At 40.8% G+C, this 26,510-nt stretch overlaps 1 protein-coding gene across 2 annotated transcripts in view; it reads left to right on the top strand.

The window, feature by feature from the left end:
* arhgap36 (Rho GTPase activating protein 36) overlaps window positions 1-25,630 on the top strand; it is a 52,860-nt gene extending 27,230 nt beyond the window's left edge. For both annotated transcript variants that reach the window (XM_055021338.1, XM_055021339.1), the window contains exons 2-12: window positions 2,075-2,231; window positions 7,368-7,436; window positions 14,243-14,556; window positions 17,276-17,480; window positions 17,568-17,623; window positions 19,191-19,341; window positions 20,165-20,313; window positions 20,899-21,069; window positions 21,211-21,299; window positions 21,390-21,616; window positions 23,095-25,630. In XM_055021338.1, coding sequence (XP_054877313.1) covers window positions 2,075-2,231; window positions 7,368-7,436; window positions 14,243-14,556; window positions 17,276-17,480; window positions 17,568-17,623; window positions 19,191-19,341; window positions 20,165-20,313; window positions 20,899-21,069; window positions 21,211-21,299; window positions 21,390-21,616; window positions 23,095-23,420 — 1,914 coding nt within the window. In that variant the 3' untranslated portion in view covers window positions 23,421-25,630. The remainder of the gene's footprint in view (window positions 1-2,074; window positions 2,232-7,367; window positions 7,437-14,242; window positions 14,557-17,275; window positions 17,481-17,567; window positions 17,624-19,190; window positions 19,342-20,164; window positions 20,314-20,898; window positions 21,070-21,210; window positions 21,300-21,389; window positions 21,617-23,094) is intronic.
* Window positions 25,631-26,510: the final 880 nt, after the last annotated feature.

Raw genomic sequence — 26,510 nt, 5'->3', positions numbered from 1 at the left:
TTTGCCAACACGACTGGGTCAAACATTTTAGGTTTCCTCCCACAAACTTCTCAGAGTATATATAGTTTGCTGAAATTTTTGACCATTCCAAATCATTGATCTTTGCACTGCTTAATCCCTGTTGTGTCCTTTTTTATGGTGCACATATGTTCATTTTTTCTCCAATATACCTTTTTCCATCAAAACTTTAACTTTTTGGCTGATGTCTTGAGCTGTTGCATCAACATTTCCACATAATATTTTGCTCCTCGTCTATTTTGTGAGGCGCACCGCTCCCTCAGAATGCAACAAACTGTATAACATTTGATTTCGACTCTCACTAGACCTCTGGACATTTCTCCTAAATACCTGAGTGCATTTGTAAAACTGAAGTTTGGCCTTTTATGTCACATCACGGCTTTTCTTTCTTTCACTCTGCTCCCTCACAATGCATTTTTACTTTTGTTTCCAGGCTAATTCAAGTATTTCACACCTAAAAACGCACATCTTCATACGACCTTCGGACACAAAACCCATCTTATTTCCTGAACGGTGTCCGACGGCTGCAGCTGTATAAAACGGCCCATGCTGAACGTAAACACATTTAGACCTAAATTGCTATGAAACTGGGCTAACACTATTAAAGTTCCACTTTCCTTTTTATTTAGAGTGAAACCTCTGTCAGAGTGTTGCCACATTTTTATACTTTCATTCCCCGGACCACATGGATATTTAAGCGAGACTTGATTGTGTTTGTGTGCCTGTAAGGACACCCAGTAATATGAATGTATACAGAAGACGTCTGATGGCGCTGCATGTTTTACATAATGCATTTTACGAGTTTGTGTTAACGGTTTAAAGTTGGACGCTGTTTGACCGCCTTATAAGGATTTTATATACAGTTTATTTTTCCCCCTGCGGCTGAGGGACAGACAGCTGATCTGAGTCAAATGCCCCATAGGCTCGATAAGACGAGACGGGATCCACAAAGCAACATTTACAAGCTCTACTGTTGGAGAAAAGGGAAATTATTTGAGCCCGATATGTTCCATTCTGTTTACAGGGAAATCATAATCTATTTTATTTATGGTTTTGGTTGTGTGTGTGTGTTTTTAATTTTTTTATTATTGGTTTTGATTGTTTTATGTTTGGATATTTAAAATGTCTTTCAGTTCCTCTACAGCTGAGTGTTCTTTACTAAACTGAAGTTTGTTGGTCTTTTATTATGATATTATTAATATATTCTATGAAAGTTATCTCAAAATAACAATATTGTTGTTTATCGTGATATTTAGCTCGCCAACTGTAATTGGTGTTCCTTTTCATTTTGATGCATGTTCGTCCAAAGAGTCGACTTTGTGTTTCTTGCATGTAAGAAAAAAGTGTTGATGTCGTCTTTCAGCCTTCCCAGTAACAAGTGGGGGAGGGGAAAATCTGTACTGGCCGAAAAAGTGGATTTCTGACTCTTATCACTCTGGCTTCTCAATGAAAGGACCTTTTAACCTATTAGGAAAAGTTGGCTAATCATTAATCTTGATATGACAACCTTTTTTTTTTTTTTTTTTAAAGTTACTGGTAAAAATATTACAACTTTCTCAAGACTTTCCAGTCTATGTTTACATTTAGTCTGTTTTCTAAAAGCAGAGATTTGACAGACATTGATGCTTTGTTCTAAAATGTATCGCCAGTGTGTTGGCTGAAGCTTTGTCTGATGAGAGAAATAAAACCAAAGACCTCAAGGTCAACAGACAAAGAGTATCAAAATGGTATTTTGCAAAGAATGGCTCAGATAAAAATAAACCAGTGAATAATATCTGTAAACACAATTAGCAGGGCAACAACTCCATATCTTCCACCAGAATAGAAGCTCTTGACTTGAAGGCCATCGCTAGAAAACTCTTGCTTTTTGTGTTGCGGACGTTTTGAGGCATCAAACTAAGTGTTTGATGGTTGTTTGATCATCTTCTCTGAAGAATTTGATTCATCGAACTTTTCAAGATAGAAAAAAAAAAAAAAACAGACTCTGTGATGAACGACACAAAGTGTCCGGACCCATTTTTGCCGAGATTGCAGACCGTCTCTTTTCTGCTTGCAGGGGGACCACACCTGGGCGACCATGTTGGGACAGAGCGTGCGTCTGCAGCCGGTGCCCATCCAGAGCCTGTCGGAGCTGGAGCGCGCCCGGCTGCAGGAGGTGGCGCTGTACCATCTGGAGGAGAGAGACCTGGAGTGTAAGATCAACATTCCCAAAGGTAGGAGGAGGACAGCGGAGTAGCTTCTTAAGCATCCAACCATTAGCTTGAAACTGATGGAAAAAGTACTGGTTATAAGCCAAATAATCTGGCAGTGGATCTGGAACTTTGTTGTCACTAACAAGCTCCCATATCTTTTAGAAAATCTACTTGTCAGTCAGGTTTTGTCTTATTTCCGATGTATTAAGATATTTTCACCAGAAACGAGACCAAATGTACTTGGTAGCATTTTGTGTTTTTGCAGTGTAGGCTGAATCACTTTTCTTCTTTAGAACAAGTTTTTTTTTTTGCTTGACCCCAGATTTCCGTCATCAGCATCGTCATCATCATCCTTTGGGATGAATTCCCAGAAAGAAATAGAGAAAACAAGAATCGGATTTTTCCCGTACATATCCCATCCTGTTCTTATAAACCAAATTTGGTGTACCGTCTTCATCTCGTGAGAGCAGTGAATCGCTGCAACATGTTATCCTTGGTAAAACCTTGATAATCTGAGCTGAAATATTAAAGGCGGCAGCTTCTTGACATGATCCTTTTTTAAGATCCTGCCAGGAAGAAGAAGTAGTAGAAGAAGAAGAAACCAGTATATTACTGCTCTGTTAGATAACACTGTGACCGAAGCCTCAGGATTAACCTTTCCTTGACCCTCTTATTTTGTTATCTCTGCCCCGATGAACAGAAGCTGAAACCAATCGGACGTTAAACCGTCATATGATCGATTCATTACTTTAGAGGTTTTCTTCCCGTCTCGTGACTTTTTGAGATACCTGCAGGGGAAAAAACAAACACATCCAAAGGTGCTCGACTTTGTGGCCGCTGACGCGTTGCGAGCAGCGCAGTTAGAATCTCTGAAGAGCTTCAGAAAGAAAGCCCAGCCTTCATCCTGGCTGTTTATTTGCGAGGCATTCCTCCTCTTGATGCTCCCCGCTTTGAGATATTGTTTTCATGGAACCTCTTGATCCGCCTGAACTCCAAAGAACTGAATCCACGCGGTAATGGGAAATAGTTGCTCCAATGCGCCGCAACCGTTTTTTTTTTTTTTTTTTGTTTCTTTTTCCTCCCCGCACACACACCTCACAGAACCAGACGTTTTCTCCCAGGTTTTATTGAGACCTCAGGGATACAGACAGGGGTTTTTTGTTGCTTGTTTGTTTTTTTCTTTGCTACTCTGGTCATTAAGCTACTTAACTCAGACTCCCAACACTTTCTTAAATAACTAACCAGCTCAACTTTGACCACATTTCTACTTGAGGCTCGATATACTTCTTGTTTTTTGGGTTTTTTTTAGCTCAGTTATGCGTTTCTCTTCACAGTTTGTGGGTTTTGTTTACATCCCCAAGGAGAAACTTTAGCGGCCACCCAACTTCACAAAACTTCCCCCCTGTTTGTGTCTTTAAATTCCCCCTCAGGGAAACTAAACCCCAGTGAGTCCCATTGACTTCATCCTGTGGGAAGAAATGGAATAAAAAAATTAATTAACAAGCAAACTAAAGTCTGAAAGGTGTGGTGCGTATTTGTGCTCATGCCACTTCCTCCTTTACTTTGACTGTGCCTTTCTAATACATGAATGTTCTTTAAGTTTATATTTGATTTAAATATTTCACACATTACAGATTTCCCAGAATTCAATGTTGTGCTAAGGGCTAAAGGGAGCTTAATAAAAATGTTTAAAAGCATGCTGCACTTTTCAGATTTTGACTCTTTAATCCTGATACAATTAAAGTTTGCGTTTTTGACCGCAAAAACATTTTTAAAAAATAGTTAACTAAAAACATTTTCAGCAACAAGAACTCTCCTCATCGAAGCAGAACCAGCAAAATATTGTATGAAAAAAAAAGTCTTTTGAGGTCGAGCTATTGCATCTCTTCCTCTTCCTGTGAGACTCTCTGCTGGTGTCATTTTCTGGAAATCTTCTCATATCTTTCTCATAACCTTTTTTTAAAAATGTATATGACTTGACATCTTTTTCTTATTGGGCCGCAGATTAGAGAGACAAAAAAAAAAAAAAGTCAAGGGGGAAACAGATGAATCACTTTCTATTTCCTGTTTTTTAGTTTTTTAGTTTATACTTGACAAATGTCAAGTATAAACACAGATATGTGACGTACTGGTAAAAAAATTAATATAAAAAAAGGAAATACAACCTCTTTCAACAACCTTCATTAAACTATGCAACTTTTACAGTTTACTGATATTAAACATGCTTGTATATTACAAACAAATCATTCTACGGTCAAAAGCTAAAGTTCGGTTTGAAATTGTGTCAATTAAGAACAGAAGCATAGTTGGGAATAAAACTAAATATCTTTACGCCTTGAAATTGTGTCGTTATTTTTTTTTTATTTACGCACATCTTTTCTTCGGCTGATTCTTTTGTTTTGTCTGAGGAATATTGACGGGATGAAATCTGTTGGAAACTTGAGATTCCTGTCTAATAATCTGGAACTCGTTTGACACCAAACCGCCATCATGAATCTGAACAATTTTAGAAACCTCTATGGAGGTTTCTAAAATTGAGGCACAGTTCAGTTCCTTAAACTGTCCTCTATAGATGGTGATCTTGTAAGTTTGCTCTCAAGAAGATGAATTTGGAACAACAAAGGGCAATGTGACAGAGGTTATTAGCATCAGCTGAGAGAAAGATTTTTTTTTATTCTTTTTTCATTTTTTTCCCCCCAGCTTGCAGACAAAGCTCTCAGTGAGCGAGTGTGGGAATAGTTTAGCTCTTCGTCTCCCCCGAGGGGGGAAATCTCCGCAGAGCAACGTGTCCGTTTCGGCCGAGGCTTCGTCTCCCGCAGCGCCGTCCTCCTCCCCATTCGTCCTCCTCCCCATTCGTCCTCCTCGGGCTTCTGTTGCGTTCTCCCTCAGTCTGCCTCGCTGCTTCCATGCAGATTTCGCTCGATATTTTTGTTTTCTCATGTCACGTTTTGACCAGATCCCTTGCTGCTCATTTTGCTTGTTGTTTTCGGAGTTCATTCTCATGCCCCCTTACTCTTGAGTCTCTTTTCTAACCAGGACGACGACACTCTCTGAATCTCCGCTTTGCCTCTTGTGTCGTCTGTTTTCCTCCTTTCAGCCTCTCTCCAGCCCATCTACCTTCTCTCAATTCCAAAATAATCAAACCCAGAGCAGCAGAGAGACCAGCAAACACCAGATCTTTCGATTAACTCATGATGGAGACTAATTTCAGATGAAGAACTTAATAAAACTTGCAGCTGCTATTGTTTTTTTTATTGCCAGAGATATAGTTAGGATATTACACTGAACCCTTTTGTTTGTCAAAAAACAATTAGATCGACATAATTCCCACTTTAATCCCTGCAAATATTTGCACTTCCAGGGGTTTTTAATCATGTCTGTTGCCATGTGTTTGGACACAGACAAACACATGGCACATGCTTCCCAGAGGGAGGCATGTGCGTCTTTGTTTCTGCTGGTTTAGTGTAACATAAACTGAATAATGAATGAACACAGTGGGCGCTTTTACGAGCCCTCTAGTAGTTCAGAGGGCTTGCAGAAAAAACATTGTCACACTCCTTTAGTTTTTCACTTCTGATCACATACTTTCATGGGGTTTTTATTTTTGTTTTTAGGATTTATTCTACAGACCATCGTGTTCACATTCTCTCCAGTTCACGGTGATGTTATGCTTGTAGTCAAGTCCCGCGGAAATCTGAATAAAGATTGACGTTCATGGCTGGAACCTGGCAGATTTTGGGAAAACATTCAGCATCTTTGCATCTTTTGCGTTGCGGTTCGTCTTTTTTCCTCTCTCAAACCAGCGACGTTCCATCCCGCAGACAGATGTTGGGTTGGCTTCAGACGATTTCCAGGTATTTATTTACACTGGAGCCAGAACTTAAATTTGTGAAAGCTAAACAAGAAAAGGTCAGAACGTTGCATTTCTGCAAACGCCCCCCTCTATTTGACCGTCACTTTTTCTTCTTCTGTGTTTTGGAAATGTTCAAGTGCAGCAACACACTCATCAATAGAAAATAAGCCTTAGATGGAGGTGCCATGTGTTCACTGGGAGGAGCTCTGCACTTTAGAAATAAACCTTAATTTCCTGCAGTCGTGGGAATTTGACCTCTTTATCCCAACAGCTGAAACGCTCTCCCCTCTTCCCCCCTGCTCTGTTTCTATTTCTATGTCTATTTTTGAAAATGTCCTTGTCAGGAAAAAGTAAAGGATTTTGTTACTCATGTCACAGGTATTTTGGAAAGTGCAACTGTAGGTAATAAGTCAAAGTCCTTACGTAATCGGGAAAAGACTAATCCTTCCTCGGATTAGTCATTTCTAAACACCAGACCCCGGGATCCTTGCACATAAACAAGTCCGAAAAGTGAAGCATGGAGCTTGAAAAAGAGAATCGACCTGCTTTGAAACAAACTCCATAAGGAATCGGTGAAGATCCTGTGAACCGACACGGCACGAAGCTGTGGGGATGCTGCCAGTTCACATCAGATCTGCTTGGAAATCCCATTTGATTTTGGATCAAACTGAGCAAAAGTAGTGAGTTTAGATGCAACAAAGTTGATTTTTCAATGCAGAGACTCTTAGCTTGAGCAACTTTGTTAAAAAAGGACAGACATACATTTTAGTCTATAGATGTGCAAGTTTGAGTAGAAAACAGCAGGGAAAGGTGGTTTTACAAAATCTAAGTTGGCTAGCTAGGAGGGAAAAGAAGACTCAGAAATCGTGTAGGTACCACTTCACAACCAGGCAGCGCTGCGTTGGTGAATCACATAAAATCCAAAGTGCAAACATTAAACATTGTCTCTGTGTTTTTCTTGGACCCCTTTTCTTACGCTCACAAAGGAAAGCAGGCTGTTCAAACAAACAGCCATGGCTCGTCTGCAGAAACATTCTGCTCTGCTGTTGAGGAAAGAGGAGAAAGTTGTGGTGAGGATGCAGTCTGTACGGAACAAGAAAAAGATGTTTCTCGGTTCACTTCTGTCCCAAAAGACAGAAAAAAACAACTGAGCTTTTCCACACAGAGGACAGTGTTTGATCTCAACAGTACACAATACGATAAATTGAAGAAAGACATTTCAGGCCGTGGATTGCACAATCTTTATTGTTGAGACGATCCGATGATTCGCATCCGTTGTAACTTTTTCTCCTTTTTCCCCGCAGAAATACGCAAACGAAGAAAGTCCCTCCGCAGACGGTTTGACTCCTTCTCAAAGGAAAAGAAAGAGCGAGGTGAGTTCACGCAGCACTTTTACATTAAGGGGTAAAACACAATACCATCCGCGGCCGTAGGCCTGACTCCCAAGACGAGCCGTGAACGCATTTCCGCGAATCCGATGTTTACCACAGCGAACGTCATCATGAAGAACAATGTCCCCTCTGTCCGCTCAATCAGCATCTCCACCGCTGACTTCCAGTGACTTTTACTAGTGCTAACCACTTTTAGTCCCTCTTGAAAAACAGTGTTTATAAAGCACAAGGAGGGCTGCAGACTGAATCACGCTGGGTTCCCAGAGGGAGGCATGTGCGTCTTTGTTTCTGCTGGTTTAGTGTAACATAAACTGAATGATGACTGAATACAGTGGGCGCTTTTACGTGGCGCCGTGTCACTGTTGTTAAGGTAACATCCTGTTTTCTGGAAATAACCACAGTATTGTTTAGGCTGTGTCAAAGGGTTTACGACAGAATAAACTCAACGAGAAAATGTCACAATCGTAGTTCCTTGGTTAATGAGCTAACCAAGCAGCTTGGGTAATTAGCTTGGTTTGATGGTGAACCAGGCTTCTTGGTCAAACTGAGCCAAATTTGACTCGATTTAAAAAATCGAGTCAAATTTGAAAGGCTAATGAACTTAATTTAAACCTTCAAGTCCTAAACGGAGTGCCGGCAGTCCAGCCAAATTTGAAGTGCTGCAGAGAGAGTCTGCTTATTTGCATTAGACAAATAAGCCGGTCAAAGAAAAATGCCTCGGTCTACTCTGCAGAAGGAATTTGTTGACTAAATTAGGACTACATTTGCCAATTTAATTGCAGTAGCATGTAGTTTTATTTTGAATCATATCACAGACACCATCACTTCTGCAGTCGCCTCCACTTTCATCCCCAAGTCTTGCTGTATTTCAGCCGATAAGAATTTGTGCAAAAACAAAGAATTTGATTGATTTAATTTTATTCTTTTATTCAGAAAACCTTGTGTCTGTCCTGGTTCACAGTTTTATTCAACCAGGAACAATGGTGCTGCCACATAAGTGCAGTCAGAACTGGTGTGAAGACAAGTTGAGGTTTCTCTGTGACGGGTTTTTGAACGTGCTTTGCGTTATCCAGCCACATTTATGAAAGCCAAAGAGTTCTTGGTGTGCCGTTTAAAACCGAGGACTCGCGCTACAACAATGGACCAGGACGGATGTTTGTGGGTCATGTGTTTGTTGTTACGCTTTGGGTCTGTCCCACATCCTTCCCACAGTTTTACACTATTTGCTCTTTTAGAATTTTCATGTTTCTGTTGGGCAGCTAAACGGAAAACAAAGACAGCTGCGTTGGCTGTAAACGTTAGACATTTCTGCGGCTCCGTTTGCATCTGCTGCCGCTTTTACTGATGTCCCTGCTCCCTTTCCTGGGACATCAGTAGTTGCAAGCATGTAAACAGAGGCGGTTCACAGTCATCTTGTCAAAATTAGCCTCATTGTGTTTTTCTCCCGTCCGCTGGTCTCGTTTATTTACAGAATGAGATGTTCTCTGGTTCCAGGTGATAATCGCTGCAGGGCGAGACACCATCCGACACACTCGACACACACATTCCCGGCTGTCTGTGCAGACCTCTAAATGCCGCCTGCAGCCTCTCACACACAGACGCTGGAGCGGCCATGTTGACCAGGCTAATCAATACGCAGAACATCGGGACCTGGTGCTGCTTTCCTGCTGCCTCCAGGGGTTAGCAGGTTGCAGATTACAGTACATATAACAGGATTACGCAGTGGCAACCGTAATCTGTTTGGAGTGCGGCTGTGAAGCTTGTGTGGCGAGCTGGTCGGTACTAGAGCTACTGTTATGGGAGTGGACATTTTGTCGCCGTAGGCGAAATTTTGTCACTTTTGATTTTGAGGGTCTTTCTGTCTAATAGTTTTCTGCTGCAGTTCCAAATGTGCAAACTGGAATTACAAAAATAAATTTGCCTTGAAGAAACATTCCAGTTATAAAAAGAAAAAAAAAAACTTACAGTTTTTGATGAAAAAGTTTTTGCACGAGGATAATGTCATATTTTGGCTGTATCGAAATTTGTGTATTTTGAAAATTGTAAAAACTGCAATGGAAATACTTTTTTTGCAAGTCGACAGCCGGATGTTGCTACTGGCGGAAAAGACGAAGACAAAAACAGGAAGTAGCCAGATATTGGAAAGCAGCATGTTTTTTGACAACTTATTGCGAGAAGAAATATGTTCACGTGTGATTTTAATTGAGTTTCTCATTTAATGTATGGTCTTGTGTTTTCATTTCAACATTGCAAAGTTTTTTGCAGAATTGTAATTCTGTTCTCGATAGTTTGCATACAGCATGCAGGAACAGACTAACTAGTAGAGAAGAGGGACAGCTGAGCACCATATTATTATTTTTAAATGTCGTATTTATTATATTTTTTACGATGCAGCTAAATTAGTACAGAAATTTTCACATTAAGAAATATTACCTAAAAAAACTACTTTTTTTCTTTTCCCTTTTTATGGCGCCCTTAGCATTCTCCTGTACTGCCTAAGCATCAGGCCAGTCCTGGGTGTACTTAGAGGGCAACAAGTGTTAAACCAACAGTTCTTTTTAAAGATTAATACCCCAGATGACCCATATTATTATCCGACTGCCGCTGTGGCTAAAGAAAAACAGAGGAGAATCCTGAGCAGCAGTGCTATAAATCTACTGCAATCCTTCGTTACTGGAAGAGTCTGAGCTGATGACTGCGAACACTCCAGAGGCAGAAGACTCAGATTTATGAACACAAACACAGCTGTCTTCCTGTCTGAGATTTAGCGTTCATTTCAAAATTAATCCCTGCTGCACTGGCAGTCAAACAAAGTCAGCGTGAGGCTAATGTAGAAGCAGATTGTCATCTTTTTTGAAAAAAATGTTTATTCTCTTTTTAAATTATGTTTTGGTCCTGAAAACACGGTTGCAAACCGACTTTAAACAATAAAACTTCAAACTTTAAAAGATAATCATTCTCGACCAGTGGATGACTTTTATATTGGGAATTTTGATACGTCATAAAATAAGCTGTTTTATGGACATCAGAAGTGAAGCATTTTGTTGGAGTCTAAATTCAGACCAGTTATATGATGTAATTGTAGTGAAGCATAAACAGAAGAAAGATGTTTTGTTTTTGTTTTTCTTTCCATAAATAAGGAGCCTGACTCAGGACATTGGAGCCAAATGTTGCTACAGTTCAGGTGCAAATATTTTTGTGATTTCAGTCATAGTAGCTGAGGATAATTAAATTGCTAACTTCAGTTAAACTCAATATGGTTGAGGTCTGGCCTTTGACCATTCATATTTTTTAAAGGTTTTATTGGCTCTAGTGGCCTTTATTTGATAGTTAATTGAGATGAGAGAAGGGCCGGGAATCAAACCTGCGACTGCCGCATCGAAGTCTAAGGGCTCCATACGTGGGTTGTGCTTAACTCCTGCGCCACCACAACACGCACTAAGGTCTGCATTCTGCTAGAAAACAATATTCTCCACCAGTATCAAATATTTTAAAGTAATTTGTAATGTTCACTTTCAAGATTGAAGTGCATCAAGCGGCATCACTCATGGAACTGCCATCGCGGTTTCAGTGTGCCACCAAATGGAAACGAGGGATGGCCACCTGGAAAACCTCTTCCTTATTGGCTAGTCTGTGGAAGGTGTAGTGACCCTCCATGAACTCCGACGGCGTGGAGAAGGTGGTGCAGCTGGCGTACTCGTGCACCTTGCCAGGCGTCATGACCGGGAACGAACGTAATGTTCGTTTTTCAACACTTCGTGGCACATACTTTCCATTCTTCCTCCATTTTCCACACGACTTGTGGCTAAATGAAGAAGGGACTCTTTTTCTTCCGCCACCAGAAAGACCACATTTCTGGACTGAAGCACTCGTGGTTCTGTGTATCTCAAAAATTTGCACAACCCTTCCCCTCCTCCCCCAAAAAAACAAATAAGAGAGGCACAGGTCACGAACAATTTAACACAACTTTCCCTTAAAAGCACACATTTCCCAACCAACATCCTACTATAAATTCTTTATCAATACAGCCTGCAGCTATTGGGCATCTAAACATCCACTTCATGTGTCTGTTGGCCGAATCAGTCAGTTGTTAAATGCGCTGCTTCCTGAACAAGCAAACAGCTCGAGTGCAAACAGCTAAACACATCAATGCGATTATTTTGCTAGTAATTACAGCTAAAAGAGAGACGGCACCATGGATGATGAGTCAGGCGACCAATAAACATCAGCACTGAGGAATAAGCGCAGGCTTACTGAACAAGAGTCTGAAGCCTGTTCCTGTTGGTGGAGACGCCTCGCTTATTTAGCAGAGATATTGTTGGGGGGGGAAACGAGACGAAGGATTCGTCTGTGCCGCTGCTCGTGTTTATGGAAATCAGTTCTTCCTTAAGTGGCAATCTGAAGAATTACTAAATATATGCTCTGACTCAGCTGATGATGTCAATAAGAAGCAAATGTGGTAATTCAGGAAATGCCTGACGTGTGGAAAGCACATGTTCTACGTTTAAAAAAATCACTAGAAAAGGTTTTGTTGTCTACTACTTTTGACAATTTTCTCAATGTGTGGCACAAGAACTTGCCTCAAAAGCTTGTAGAAAGTTAAAAAAAAAAATAAAATCCCCCCATGTTAATCTAAGCATCATTTATTGTTTTAAGTTCTTAAAACTTATACAGAGAGGCATGCATGCTGCAGCAACTTAAAGGAAATCACCCAAGCGCTTGTATCAGTGCGTCGTACATTATTTCACTTCAAGACAAAACCAGATCTGGACTAATGAACAAAAATGATCAGCAGAATGATTGTCTACCAGATCATCAGAGATTCACTTCTTGTGGATTGGTGATTATGCAAATCAGTAGAACAATACCAGAAGACTGTTTCTTATTAATTTGGATACTATTAAATATAATAAAGGAGTAGACTCATGCTATTATATTAAAGTTTTTGGTCGCAGGTGAAAAATCCTGTTCACCTTCCCTTCCTGATGAGCTGCTAACCAAAAGAACTGTGGCATCAGTCTTCATTTAAGTCACCTTGCACCATCACTCATATATTTGTGTTTCAAGAAAGGCATGACGCATATTGGCATCCTATGTTTTTGTGTACCACAAAGGCAAACCCAAACACACCCTGGGTGAAGCCCCCTGGGGTAGGGGGGCTTTGGAAGGCAGATGTTAGTAGAAGTGGAAAGTTGTGTTTGTTGGGGAGCAACAAACACAACTTTGAGTTGTGGACGCTGTCGTCGGCCGACTTTATAGACGTAATAGCGTTGCCACCTGTCACAGAAACAGAGCTTGGGAATAAAGTTGAAAACAGACTTTTTTTATATACCGATCCACACCTGGAAAATGTTTTAGTGAAGTTCCGAATATTTTCTAGGGACTCAGGTAAACCCAAACCGGGCTGTGGGAAAGTATTTTGATCGGGTAAAAAAAGAAACCAACAGAACCTTTAATGGGCTAAACACTGCTTCATTGTGGCCTAATGCTTTGTGAACAAGCCAGTCTAGCTGCAGTGACCATTAGCATGTTCCACTGCAAGAAGCTCGTTGTTGCAGGCAGTTTGCCATCAGAACAAGGAGCTTATCTGTGGTGTGGCACCTGAGCAGGGTACATGTGGATGAGGGGTGAGCTCAGTCACCGCAGCCTGAAATGACGCAGCATTAAAGGGGAAACGGGGCCTGGACGACAGAAAGCCGAGTTATTGAGAGTTAAAGTTTGAACTGGAAACTTTGAATTTGATTTGAAGGAAAAGGAGGGAAAAAAAAGGAAATTTACTTTGAATTTTACTGCATGATGTATTATGCTGCATTAAGATTTGGAAAACCTGCAGAAACTTCAGACAAAAATAAGTATTAAATTGGCTTGATGTGAAAACAATATGGCATTTTTTTTTTTTGTAACTCACATTTGATGAAAAATAACTTTGTCCAAGTTTTATTTTCGTCATTCCTAAGTCTCTTTTGCTGTCTTTATTGAGGATCTTGGAACGCCTTCAGCCAAACTGCTGAGAGCAGAAGTCTGCAGTTATTTAAGGCTCAGTCAATCCCATATATTTAAGGCTTTTCGTGGCCTCATTCCAGTCCCTCTCTGCTGCGCGACCTAGTCGCCGGGGTGTTGACGCACGTGAGCGTCACTCGGTGGCCCATGTGTTTTTCATTCAGGCTATCATGTGCTGCCTCACGGTTCTCTGAGTGCGAGAGCGAATAGATGGAGCGAGGGTAATCTCACTGTTTCCTACCTCATGCATTTTAATGGCATGAGGTACTTAATTCAGTTCTGTTAAGTGCTCGGCTTGTTGAGCCATTTTGGAGATCTAATCTTTTGGCAAGAACTCATTTAATGAGAGTTAGTTGCAGTCAGAAAGTCAGATGTGATCAGAAATGAAGATGTTACTGTTAACGGGAATTAATCGGGACTGTTTACATTGACCTTAACAGTGCACAAATTGGAATTACACCAATTTGCTTGAAGGAAAAGCGCTAATTTCGAAAGAGCAAACTTTTATAAGAACAAATCTGACAGGCCAACCTGAAACTGATGTTCAGCCGTTGACCGACTGATGTAAGACTTTTGGAGGGTCGAATGTTTAAATATGTCATCGCCATGTTGTTTTGCGATTTTAATTGCATTTTGTGATTCATGGAAATGCTTGGTAAGATTTCGTACTTTTGCAGAGCAGAATCCAAACACATAACAGTTGAGTTAATTGGTCTCTAAATGTCTCTTAGACATGATTATTTGTCACATATGTGTCCATGTTGCCCCTTTCGTTGGTTCTTCCTCAGAAAATGCCCCCAAAGCATTCGGCATCCCGCTCTCCCAGGCGATCGCCAACGACCAGGCGTACAAGCGGCGTCAGGACGCCCTGAAGGAGAGCAGGCGCGACTGTCTGGACCTGGAGGCCAGCGTCCTGCGCTTCAGGGCCGAGAAGAGGCAGTTCTTCAACGGGAGCAAACCTCTGGGCAGCTCCTCGTCCATCACAGGAGGAGTCCCCGGGTCGCCTTCCGCCAACTCGGTGGCTCCGGCGCCGGTGTACGACACGCAGGGCAAAGCGGCGTCGCCGACAATTATGGACAGCGCCAGCCGAGGACAAAGAAGGGTGAGATGGGTTCCGCTTTCAGACGTCAGCAACAGAACCTGAAAAACTCAAACATTAATCATACAATAAAAAAAAAAAAAAATCAGCACTGTAACACAAAGGTCTTCCACTGTTATTAGCAGAGACATTTTCAAAAAGAAACTAATTTTTAAATAGTGAACTCTGACCTGACTCTCACATGCTAATTCCAATTGCTAATGCTGCTTTAGCTTAACCAAAAACTGCAGACTAACATGTAAGGTATTTGAAAACTTGTGCATTTGACCATCAAATTCTTGCGCTTCCACGTATGCGTGTGCACACATGACTAAGGCTCACCAGTTATTTGTCTCCATGCTGATCTGAAAGCAGTTGTTTTCCTAAGCTCATAATGAGCATCATTACAGCCACAGAGGACAGCAATTGAGCATGAAGCAGCAATCAGGCGGCGCTTTTAGGAGCCTGTCAGGGAGGCAAACTCTGAACAGGCATCCAGGCTGGAAGCATTTAGGAGAAAAAACATCAACATGTAGGACTTGTGGCAATTATCCATTTCTATTATCGCTCAATAAACATTTTCTTCAGGAAAAAAATTTATAAGAAAAGAAGCTTACTAATTTGTATTTAAGGATTAGTGTCAAAATGTGGTTAAAGTGAAAGAAAAAGAAAAAAGTTTTCCTTCAAAGAATTTTGGAATTATTCACTAATACATTCCTCAGATTGTAAGTTAGAGAAATAGAAAAACATGTATGTAAAAGTCATGCAGGAAGTTAATTTAGCCACATAATCAACTTCCTGCAGTAGAATTTCGTCTCATCCGTCTCTTCCAAAGATCTCTCTACCAAAGATCTCTCTACCAAAGAGCCTATTTAGTGAGACCATCCATCACTAATATTGAGGAAATATGTCTAATATATCTAAAGAAAAGAAAAGAACCGATAAAACTTAACACAACAGTCTTCAAAGCAAAGCCAATTAGAGTTTTAATTGTCTGGTTTTCTCACTTCCTGTGGAACCAGTTGTTGGTTGTGGAAACACAAACAACAACTGGAGATTCAGTTTGCTCATTTCATGTTCGCCGATCTTCACGCCGGCGCTACAATGAACAGCACAGGTGCGACACCAAGATTTAGACGCTTTACTGTTTGAAATTCAAAAGTCAAAAATTGTTCTTGTCGGTAGTGGTTGAGTAAAACCTCAGCAGGAAACTTTGACTTTTAAATAAATGAAAAACGTTTCCATGTTGAGTTTAGAACCTGTGGCCAACATCGCTCCTCAGACTGTTTTGTATTTGCTCTGCATGAAGGCATTTGCTGCACAACTTATGATAATAATAGAAACAAGAAACACGGAGGATAAGTTAGATATAGTTACTAAGTTTTTGCACAAAATATGTCCATTCACATTCTAATTTAGTCACTGCTTATCCATAAACGTTTTGCCCATGTGTGCATCTAACACACTTCAGATGGAGGAAATATCTCCGGTTTTATGAGCCACAGTGTTCTGCTTGTCGTTCCCACTGAGGAAATTCCTCCAGACTCTTGATGTTCCTCCAGGAGATTTGAGGCACAAATTATTTCAACTCCACTTTGAGTTTTGTACATTGTTTAGTCACAAATATTGGACGTATACATCTAAATCTGTATTCACATTTTACATATCTCAACATTTATAGATAAAAGCAAGTTAGAATATTCCTTGTGTTAGATTAACTTAAATATGAGAGCAGTGATGTCCCAGTCTGACCCAGAAGTATTTAGGATTTTTCTTGCTGTTGTATGTGTGCAGAATTTTGATCCGCAGCCAAAATATCTGAGCATAAAGAGTATAAATCTTCTTGACACGTAGACAGAAACGTGTCCCTTGGAGAGTCGTGATGCTTCTGAGGCCAGTCATGTCATCCTGATGAAACACACGCCTCGGTTTGAAAATAAGAAGAAACCAAGGCGTTTTTAATTTGTGACATTTTACCGAAGCGAACACAGTGAAGAGATATCATTTTGATGTGTGACCTTCACTCTGCAAAACAGACAAAATCTACCAAGTATTTTTAGTCTAGTTTCGAGTGCAACTGTATTAAAATGAGACAAAACAAACTTAGTAACATTTCAACAATAAATAGGAGCTTGTTTTAAGTCAATAATTTCTTAATATTGATATATTAATATAAAAAATTTATATTAATATAAAGTGCTTGAGATTATGAGATTATGTTATAAGTGAGAGAATGCACCAGCGGAGCTCGAAGTGCTAGTAAAGTAAGGTAAATGGCCAGTTACTTCTTTGAAATAAATAAATTAATTAATAATAATAATAATAATAATAATAATAATAATAATAATAATGACGTTGTCACCCTCCTAAAATGTTATTTTTTGCAAAAAATATAAAAGAAAAACATAAAGAAAAGAAAAATCACCCATTTTTTAATTGCCAAAAGATTATTTGAAGAAGAAAAAAATCACTTTTTGGCAAAACAAAAAAAGACCATTATTTCATGAAAGGTAACGATATGAAACAATATTAGAAATGCTGATGTATTTATATATATAATGTGATACAATATGGCAAAATAAGATACAACCTGGCATTGTACATTGTAACACAACACAATGTGTACAGCAAAACAGTATCATCTGTTTAATGTCAACACTGGGTTTCTGTATATTTAATGCAACACGAAACAGAAAAGAGTTAATGTTGTGAACCTGATGACCTCCGACCTTCTGCCTCACAGGGTGGGCTGTCGGTGGACTGCCTCTCTGACCTCGTCGAGAGTCAGTCTCGCTTGCTGGAGGCGCTGCAGCTGTCCCACCCGGCCGAGCTGGAGTTGAAGAAGTCTCCGTCCGAAGGGAGGACCCAGTCCAAGCTGAGCCTCAACCCCATCTACAGGCAGGTGCCTCGGGTGGTGGAGAGGTGCTGCAGCCACATCGAGACCTACGGTGAGACTGGAGGCTCTTCCTGGGAGTCGACCGTTCCCTTTGATAACAAAACTCCCAGCGGTAAATGCTCACAAACCTCGTCCTCAGGGCTCCAGACTGTCGGCATCTTCCGAGTCGGGAGCTCTAAGAAGAGAGTTAGACAGGTGAGGACTTACACTTTTTATCTTTAAAAGAGTTCAGTGGAATATACCATCTCAAATAAATGAAATGGATTGTATATATTACTCATATAAATTGTAATATCACAATAACAGTGTATGATAGTCATACTTTAAGCATGCATAATTAATCCAATATTTATTTATCATACTTTTTCTTTCTATATGTAATAATTAAATACAGCATGGATGCTTAAGAGCATTTATTAGCATATATTAGCTGAACTGACAGACCATACCTATTGATGAACATTTACATGTAAACATATGAAATTATAGCGAGGCGGCTAATTTCAATCTTCAGTCCCTTTAAATCACAAACCCACAAAGTTACACTGTGGAATAAAAAAATACATAAAACAGCCTTAAAATCTGCACATATTCACATGAAATTTAACTGGCAGTATTCTTTTTTTTAAATGATATAAATATTCACAATGTTCCAGTTTGTTTTTAAGTGAGGCCAGATGTCAAAAAGAAAACGTGAGCCGTAGTTTCCGAGCTTCATGGCTTTTGACTGGAACGGCGTTGTGCACATTTGACATGGTCAAATATTTGTGGCATCGCAGCATCACATTTCTGTCCATCTTTTATCCATTTATTTATTTTATTTTTATAGAGAACATGGGCTGAAATAAATTAGTGGCAGCAGCGGTTGAGTCAGCAGTCGGTGATAAGATCTACTCACTCAAAGCGTAAATAACTGACTTGCAAATCAAATCAAGTGGGAAAGCAAAGATACTCAGTAGAATAGTGCAATTTTTATTTTTATCATCGCCTAGAGAGGGAAGCTAAAAGGAAAAGGCAAGCTAACAAAACCAGATCCAAATGGGACATAAATTATGCAGAAACTCAGCAGGTTGGCTAAGCTAGCTCTCCTGGTTTCTCAAGCATTTATTCTACTGAGGGTTTGATCCCTTGAAGTTTCAGTTTCTGTCTGGTTCAGAGGTCTTGGCAGTAACACCACCTGTTACCGTGGAGATCTTGACGAAGTTACTATAATGAATGGATACATTTATGGATGGATGTTTCCTTACACTTTACATCAATCATCACATCTTTTTCAACTGTTGAAATATTGTGATATTTTAGCTTTCCGGCTAATATTTGTGTAGTTTATCTTCACCTTTCAGCCACTTCCAGACCTTTTTTTTGTTGTCTTACTGCTGACTCTGTGGTCTGCTAAAGCCTGAAATGAGGTCAAGGCCACCAAACTAAAGCCTGACCCAGGAATATGTTTTTATTTTAAGAGCTGTGACCCCAATTTGACTGCTTCTTTCACTCTCCTGAGCATAAAACACAGAAACGCCACTGCCTGCAGCTACATGGCGTCCCCTGGTTCACTCTGCACCGTTTCCTGCTCCTCACTGCTGGATGCTACAAAAACAAATATAATCTTCAAACTGATGAAGTGATATATCCTGTTATTTAGAAATCACATCCACAGGGGGGGGAGTGGCCCCTGCGTGACCCCAACATGTCACAAGCCTGTTGTTTGTGTTAACGAGCTCCAGTTCCTTTGTGATATTAGCGGTCTCCTTTGCTCCCGTAGCTGCGTGAAGACTTCGACATGGGGGTGGACGTCCAGCTGGACGAGGAGCACAGCGTGCACGACGTGGCGGCGCTGCTCAAGGAGTTTCTGCGCGACATGCCGGACCCCCTGCTGCCCCGGGAGCTCTACCCCGCCTTCCTGCACGCTAACCGTATGTGAACGCCAGACGCTTGCTGTCATCCTGAACAGATATTGTGCCTCACAGGTGCAGTCGGTGAAAGGACACTTTCAAGTTTTTTGCCGTAAAAATTGTTTTGTTTTGTTTTTTTTAATTAAAGCTGCAGATGTAACTTTTATTTTTAAAATATGTTTTTTGACATATTTGTTAAAACTGTCACTACATGTCGTGACGGTATGGTACCTCCCTGTCATAAAGCCATCTGATGGGTTTACGACCACAGGAACCACCGTTTACTCAGGAACCACCAATCAGAGTCAGGGGGAGGGTCTTAGTGCTGTCAATCAAGCTTGTCCCACCATGTGTCCTAATGGTGGAGAAACAATTTGCCGTTACAGGGAAACTATTTATCCACCGTCATTGGTGCCTATGCTAACCAGCTTTAGCATTCATGGATGCTTCTGGTGAGGTGAACTAGCTGTAGCCTAGCAGAGAATAAGGGGTAGGATGTGAGCAGCACCTACACAATCTTGATTGGCTGCACTAAGACCCTCCTCCTGACTGTGATTGGTTGTTTATGACCGAGCTGAGTATTTCTGAAAACCACAAGATCTTTTTTCTTTTTTTTTTTTTAAAGAAATGACAGCTTAAACAATCAGAAGCCACTTCGTGTTGGTCGGTCATATTAAGTCCCGGTAAAAAGGACGGACGGATATTTGTGTTCACGGTATCCTATAATGTAAAAAGAGTCAAGGGATATAAATGTTTCTGTAAGTTGCTGCACTTAGTTTTTGAAGAGCAGAGGTTGCAGCGTCGTTGGGGCTCAGCAGGTAACCCTGGCTTATGCTTCACACAGTGTTGAGAGGAGCAGACCAGCTGCAGTTCCTCCAGCACCTCCTCTACCTGCTCCCTCCCTGCAACTGCGACACGCTGCTGCGCCTCCTGTCCATGCTGCAGACCGTGCAGAGCTACGCCCAGGACACCGTGGGGACCAACGACGAGGAGGTAGGCAAAGCGAGGACCTCGATTCAAATTAGCGAGGCCCGTTGGATCATATGTCATGACATCTTGTGTCGAAAGTAAAAATCCAGCATCACGTCTTTCTTTGCCAACTCCGAAGAAAGTTGGGAAACGCATCGTCTACGAAGCTTTAGCTCTTGCAGAAAAAGTGGCAAAAGGACATTTTACATTCCATTAAAGAAGTGTGGAAAACTTCCGCTAATGCTGAAATCCCCCCCCCCACACACAATTTTGTAATGGCTGTGTTTCCATTAAATAAGAAGTTAAAATCTCACGTGCCTACATTTATTCACGTGGTAAAATTAGAAGTCATGGTGTGCTTCCCCCTGCCATTTTCATTGGGTTGTTGATCACGTGGCTCATGGGAAAAAGTGTTTCCATTGCAGTTTTGCAAAATACACAAATTTCAATAAAGCTGATGAACAACCTCTTTGGAAAATGTTATTTTTTTAAATTGATGTTTCCTTTAATGAAATGTATTTTCATAATTCTAATTTATGCCACCATATGGTCTTTGGAAACACAGCCACTGTTTCCTTCCCCGTCTTTACGGCCATCATCCCCCTGCAGATTCCCGGTAACAAGATGACGGCAGGTAACCTGGCCGTGATCTTCGGGCCGAACCTGCTCCAGTGGGAGGGAGGCGGAGACATGAGTCCTCAGGCGATGGGCATCGAGGACAGCACTGCGATCATCAGCATCACTCTGGTGCTTATACAGAACTACAAGAGGCTCTTCACGGTACCAGAAGAATCACACCCGTCACCAGCCTTTGTTGTGGTTGTTATTTCAAAGAGACTTTGGAGAGACAGAGATTTTATCACCAATATGTTCGGTCGACTTTAGTTTAAATCGGATCGGATGGTCTGTGTGTTCCTGCAGGTGTCTGCAGAGCTTCAGCAGGAAGTCTTGATGAGTCTGATCCAGACCGACCCGGATGTCATCGATTATCTCCTGCGGAGGAAACTCAGGTACGTCTCCTCCGATCTACTGTCAGGTCAGACACAAACAGTTCCTGACTCTTGCTAATCATCGATCTGAGCTTGTCTTCTCGCTCACAGTGGCAGCCACCTGACGGTAGAGGGCAGCAGCGAGTCCGGGGGTCGCCGGGACACAGGGGCCTCTTTGGACTCAGTGGGGGCCTCAAGCGGAAGTTTGTCCCCTCTTGAGCCCCCGTCGCCGCTTTTCCCTCCGGATGGGAGTGGCGGCGATGGCAGCCTGACCAGCGAGGTCTTCCTCAACGTCCTCAAACTGAACCAGACCAGAAACCGGCCAGAAGGGAGATTCGGTACTGGTTTCATTTACTATCTGAGTATTTCGAAAGAAATTTTTACACACTTTATATTTGTGTTGTCTATATATGCAAAAGCTCAAGAGGAATGATCCTTGTGTGGGCTGCGAGAAATCCAAGTTTAGGTCCGGACGAGCCCCCAAATATTTTGGAGTCCAGAAGTTAAAGGATAAATACAAAGATTAGAAAACTGGCAATGACAGAATTCATGTTTGGTGACAATAACAGATAAGAGAGGAAACTATGCTAGAAAAAAACTACAGCAGCTAAATTGTTTTGTGTTCAATACTTGTTTCACCCGCTTGTTTGAGGTGCATTCACAGCAAAAAGTCTCCAGTTTTTAGGCAACGACATGAAACATGTTTTAGACATAAATCTGTTGAAAAGAAGAAGCTGTTTCTACATTTAAGTTTATATAAATTATTTGGCGAATCTGATGAAACAAGGTTTAATGCCGAAGCACGAGATGTGAACATGCAACTGCAACACAGCATGCGCCGACACAACCTGAGCCCTGTAGCTGGATGATTGTTGGGTCGACCTGACCTGACCTGACGCAGCAGATCCAGCTGCAGCACATACCCAGAAAACATATCAGGCTTGTAATCTTCTGAGACATCCTTCGTACACGTGATGTCCCTGTTAGTTTCCTCCATTTTTTTGGGTCGAAGTGACTGGTAGTAAATAAAAAAAGAAAAAAAAAAAGGTTTCAAGTACTTGATGTCCTGTCTTGTTAAATAAAATCATATTTGAGGCATAAAATGTGGCGTAAAAAGTGTGTTCAAAACTACAAGGTTTTAAATCCAGCAGAAAATGAAGTCATTTCAAGGCAATCTAGTGTTATATTTCAACCATTTAAGTGATTTTTACTGAACTCCAGACTTCATGGTCGAACATGCTGTTTGTTAATAATGATGCATTTAACAAACTAGTCAAAGAAAAGCTGACTGATTACTTAACAGTTTCAATTCTGGAAATTCTTACATAAACGTTCCTCTGTATGCTTTCACATTTCTGTTTATTGGTAGATTTTAAGCACGGAAACATTTCACAGCAGACTTGCTGACTGTTGACAAACCAATTAGATATTAGATGGATGTTCAAATCATTTTTTAGATGTGTATTTTGCTTTGGACTTGGACAAAAAAAAAAGCCAAACTGGTGGAAGATTTCAGGAGTTAATCCTGTGGTTGTTCTGCAGCTCATTAAATCTTCTCTTGTCACTAACACGCTGAGATGAGATAAATGAGGCAACAGCGCCATCTGGCTTCCCTCGGTGGCTAAACATTTTTTCACATTTTGTGGTTACAGCCTTAAACTTGGGCGCCTTAGTATGACTTCATCCTCATAGTTAAAGAAAACAGGTTTTAGTATTCTGAAATGTGGAAAGGTGATGGACGTGTGCTGGACACTTTAAAAGAAAGTAACAGCATAGTCGGCATGACTGACAACTTCCTTGCGTTTTGCTTGTGCAGGTGAGGCCCGCTCCGCCAAGTCCATCCGCCACATGCGACAGTTCCACTCCCACCACAACCTGCTCAGCCTGTCCCAGCCGTCCACCTTGTCCCGTGTGCACAGCCAGGACGGCGACCCCCAGGACCGGCGGGGTGGCGCGCTGGGCGCCGCCATGGCCTTCACTCTAGGCGGCGGCGGCGGAGGAAGCTGCTCCAGCCTGAGCGGCTCCACCGAGAACAGCATCTGGGTGAGGCAGATGCAGCAGGACGAGAGCAAATCGTCATCGGCCGCCAACTTCTGGGACTTTTTTACTGGAAAAAGCTCGGGCTCTGAGACGGTGGTATGACTAAGGGGAGGGAGAGGAGCTTAAAGGGACAACTGGACAAGCTTTGGCGCTGATGCCGTCTGAATCCCCCAAACAAACGGTCAGTTAAAGATCTTAAAAACGAGACTCACACAAGCTCCACTTCTAGGTTGAACTATTACAAGTATTCAAAGTTGCACAACGTTTGGCGTCTATACGACGCACAAAACATGAAGAATGACAGACATTAAGCATCTCTAGACATGAAAGTGGAGTAAGGCATTGATGAGGACGTCTGTGATCAGCTCATTCAGTCATGAACAAATAGAGGCCAAAATCTGTGTGTTTTCGAAATGGAGGGATTTATGTACATAAGTTGCAATCCGTGTTTTACACACATCTCTGCTCTACATACCAGCTGCTGTTTGGCCTCTAACAAACAGCAGAAACCAAATATTTAACAAGTTCTAAAAATACACACCGTCTCCTTCCCTTTGTTTTCATTCAATCTGAGTATTTGTTCCTGGTTTAGGTCATAAAATTCTCTCTTTTTTACTGAATGTCTAAATAACAAAAGACTAAATAACAAATTTTCTTCCAATTCAGAAGTTTACATTCATTGGGTTTATTATGACGTCAAGGCTTTGTAAGTCTCTGAAAAGTTAGTTCACACTGGCTGTGTTTCCATTGACCGTAAATTGCGCAAATTGGGATTAGGAGATAAATTTGCTTGATGGAAACGCGTTAATTTAAAATATAGAAACTCGTGCGGTTTTGATTTAACGTTTTCCGCCTGTATTAAAATAATCGCCCGAGACGTGATCAACAACCAGATGCTACTGCTGGCGGAAAAGTTTTTAAAAAAGAGAACAGGAAGTAGTAGGAGGTTGATGGCATGAACATGTCAAAATTTAAATTCACGTGATTTTAATTGCATTTCTTAATGGAAACACTGCAATTATTAAATTGTGTTTTTCCGAAATTAGCCCAAACATCGATAAAGTTTGCAGCACATTTGTAATGGAAATGAAGCTGCTGTGGCCGCATTTTCAAATATTACCCTAAACATGAGGCTTCCTTGTGTCACATCATAGGAAAATCAGTGACTCTGTGAATAAAGCATCAGCTTTACCTTTCTGCACATCTGAAACCAAGCCAGGTTGCGTGTCGTGAGCGCTGCAGCTCCAGAGACGTCAAATACGTGCTGCACATGTATGTGGTAAAATTTAGGTACATACTGCTGAAATGTCATAGCCATTATGAAATACCATTACGCTAATTCATGCTACGCAATGCTACCGCTTTGTCTGCACCAATGAAGAATCCCTCACCTCATCATGCTGAATCTTGGAGTGGCTCCAGCTGACGACAGCCTGACCTACTCTCTGATTGATTGATTATTTAGAATGAAGAATGGAGTTAATTATGTGCTTCATTATATATACAAAGGGTTAAAAGCTTTATATGCGATTAGCTTTTTGCTAATTCCTTTATTTAAAAATTTTTTTAATCCATCATATAAGAAACTGTGACCTCAGCCGAAAGGCGGGAGGTAAACTTGGCGTCCCTGTTTTAAGTTGTTTTGAACTTTGTAACCATTGCTCTGCTCCTGGCCAGTATTAGCAAAGGTGGCTGTTTTCCTGTAGCCATTTGCCAACTTATCTGTATCCGTATTTTACGTATTTTTCTCTCTTAAACTACGGAAGCACAGCGTCCTGATCGCTCAGTGAAATCTGTCACACATTCCAGCTAACTTCTAAAAGTGGAGCTTGGATTACAAAAATCTTTGTTATATTTACTTGAAATGTATAACAGTTGCGCCGAAGGATTTCTCCAACCTCATTGAACAAAAGGAAAGGTTGAATTTCTAAAGCCTCATCAATAAGTGTGACTACAAATGAGTGTGGCAAACAGGAAGCATTTTAACCTGACCAGTATAGTATGCATTAATTCAAATGTGATAAGCGGTTCTGAACAGATTTACTTTATGTCCTGCTTGAAACATGTATTCTTACCGCTAGAGGGCAGCATTTCCCGTTTTGACCAGTCTGTGGATAAATGACGTCATCATCAGGTTAAGATGTTCTGTCCTGTTTTCCTGACACACAACCGAACCTGAACATAATCTGTCCTTCACCTAAGCAGGTGATCCACTTTTTTTTTTTTTATCCATTGTAGAGGAAATTATCTATTTTTCTTTTGTCTGTTTTTCTATACCATTTAATAACCTATTAAAGTGTTGCTAAATTCTGCCTCATTCCTGCTTTTTTTTTATGCAAACACAAAGAAGAGGGATTAACGTGACTCGTCGTTAAGACTTCCCCGGAGTTCAAGTCAAGCTTTTGGCTTGGAAACAAACGAGCGGCAGACATGGCGTGAGTTATAAAGATAAAAAAATAAAAATAAAAACACTCTTCAGAAAAACAGATGTCACTTATAAGGAAAGCGGAGCGCTTTGCAGAGCCACTTTAGAGCACAGCGAGACAAAAAGACAGAAATTTGTGATAAATGCACAAAGTTTCCCCTAGAAAACCTGCAAAGCCCAGTGTTTGGAAGCTAGGGAAGAAAATATCACTTTATAATCGTGTTATTGAAAGATCAGAAGATCAATACCTGAACACCAACAATAAAGTCGTAAACAATGCAAACATTTTAAAAGGACTTAAATAAATGAGCAATGCTTATTTATTTATATATATATAAGATACATGTATATATTTTTTAAAAAACAGATCAAGAGTCAGTTTTTTTTTCTCAAAATCCTTTATGTAATTCAGAGCAGCTTTTTTCTTCCAACACATTTCAGAACAGGAGAACTTTTGGAAAACTTCCCAGAGAAGTTGCACGGTGTGAGGTCGTCCCTCGACACCGAACACTTGTCAAGCCGGCCTGTTAATTATTTTAAGCAAGCATTTATTTAAAACCCAATTATAATAATATCTGTATTTATGTACACAACGTCTCTCGTTAGAAACTTCCAAAAGTAACTTCTCCTCCCTCCGGGGCCGCCTACGCAAAATTGGTAGACAGGACAAAGTATAAAAAAAACTAAAACATTCAAAGTAAAAGTTAACATTCATAATAATAATAATTACAATAATGCTTAAATAAAACAAAAAAAGTTCTTGTTTG

Source organism: Poeciliopsis prolifica, unplaced genomic scaffold (assembly GCF_027474105.1).
Source record: "Poeciliopsis prolifica strain line A6 unplaced genomic scaffold, Auburn_PproV2 SCAFFOLD075, whole genome shotgun sequence".
NCBI lineage: Eukaryota > Metazoa > Chordata > Actinopteri > Cyprinodontiformes > Poeciliidae > Poeciliopsis > Poeciliopsis prolifica.
This window is presented reverse-complemented; position numbering and strand designations above follow the sequence as displayed.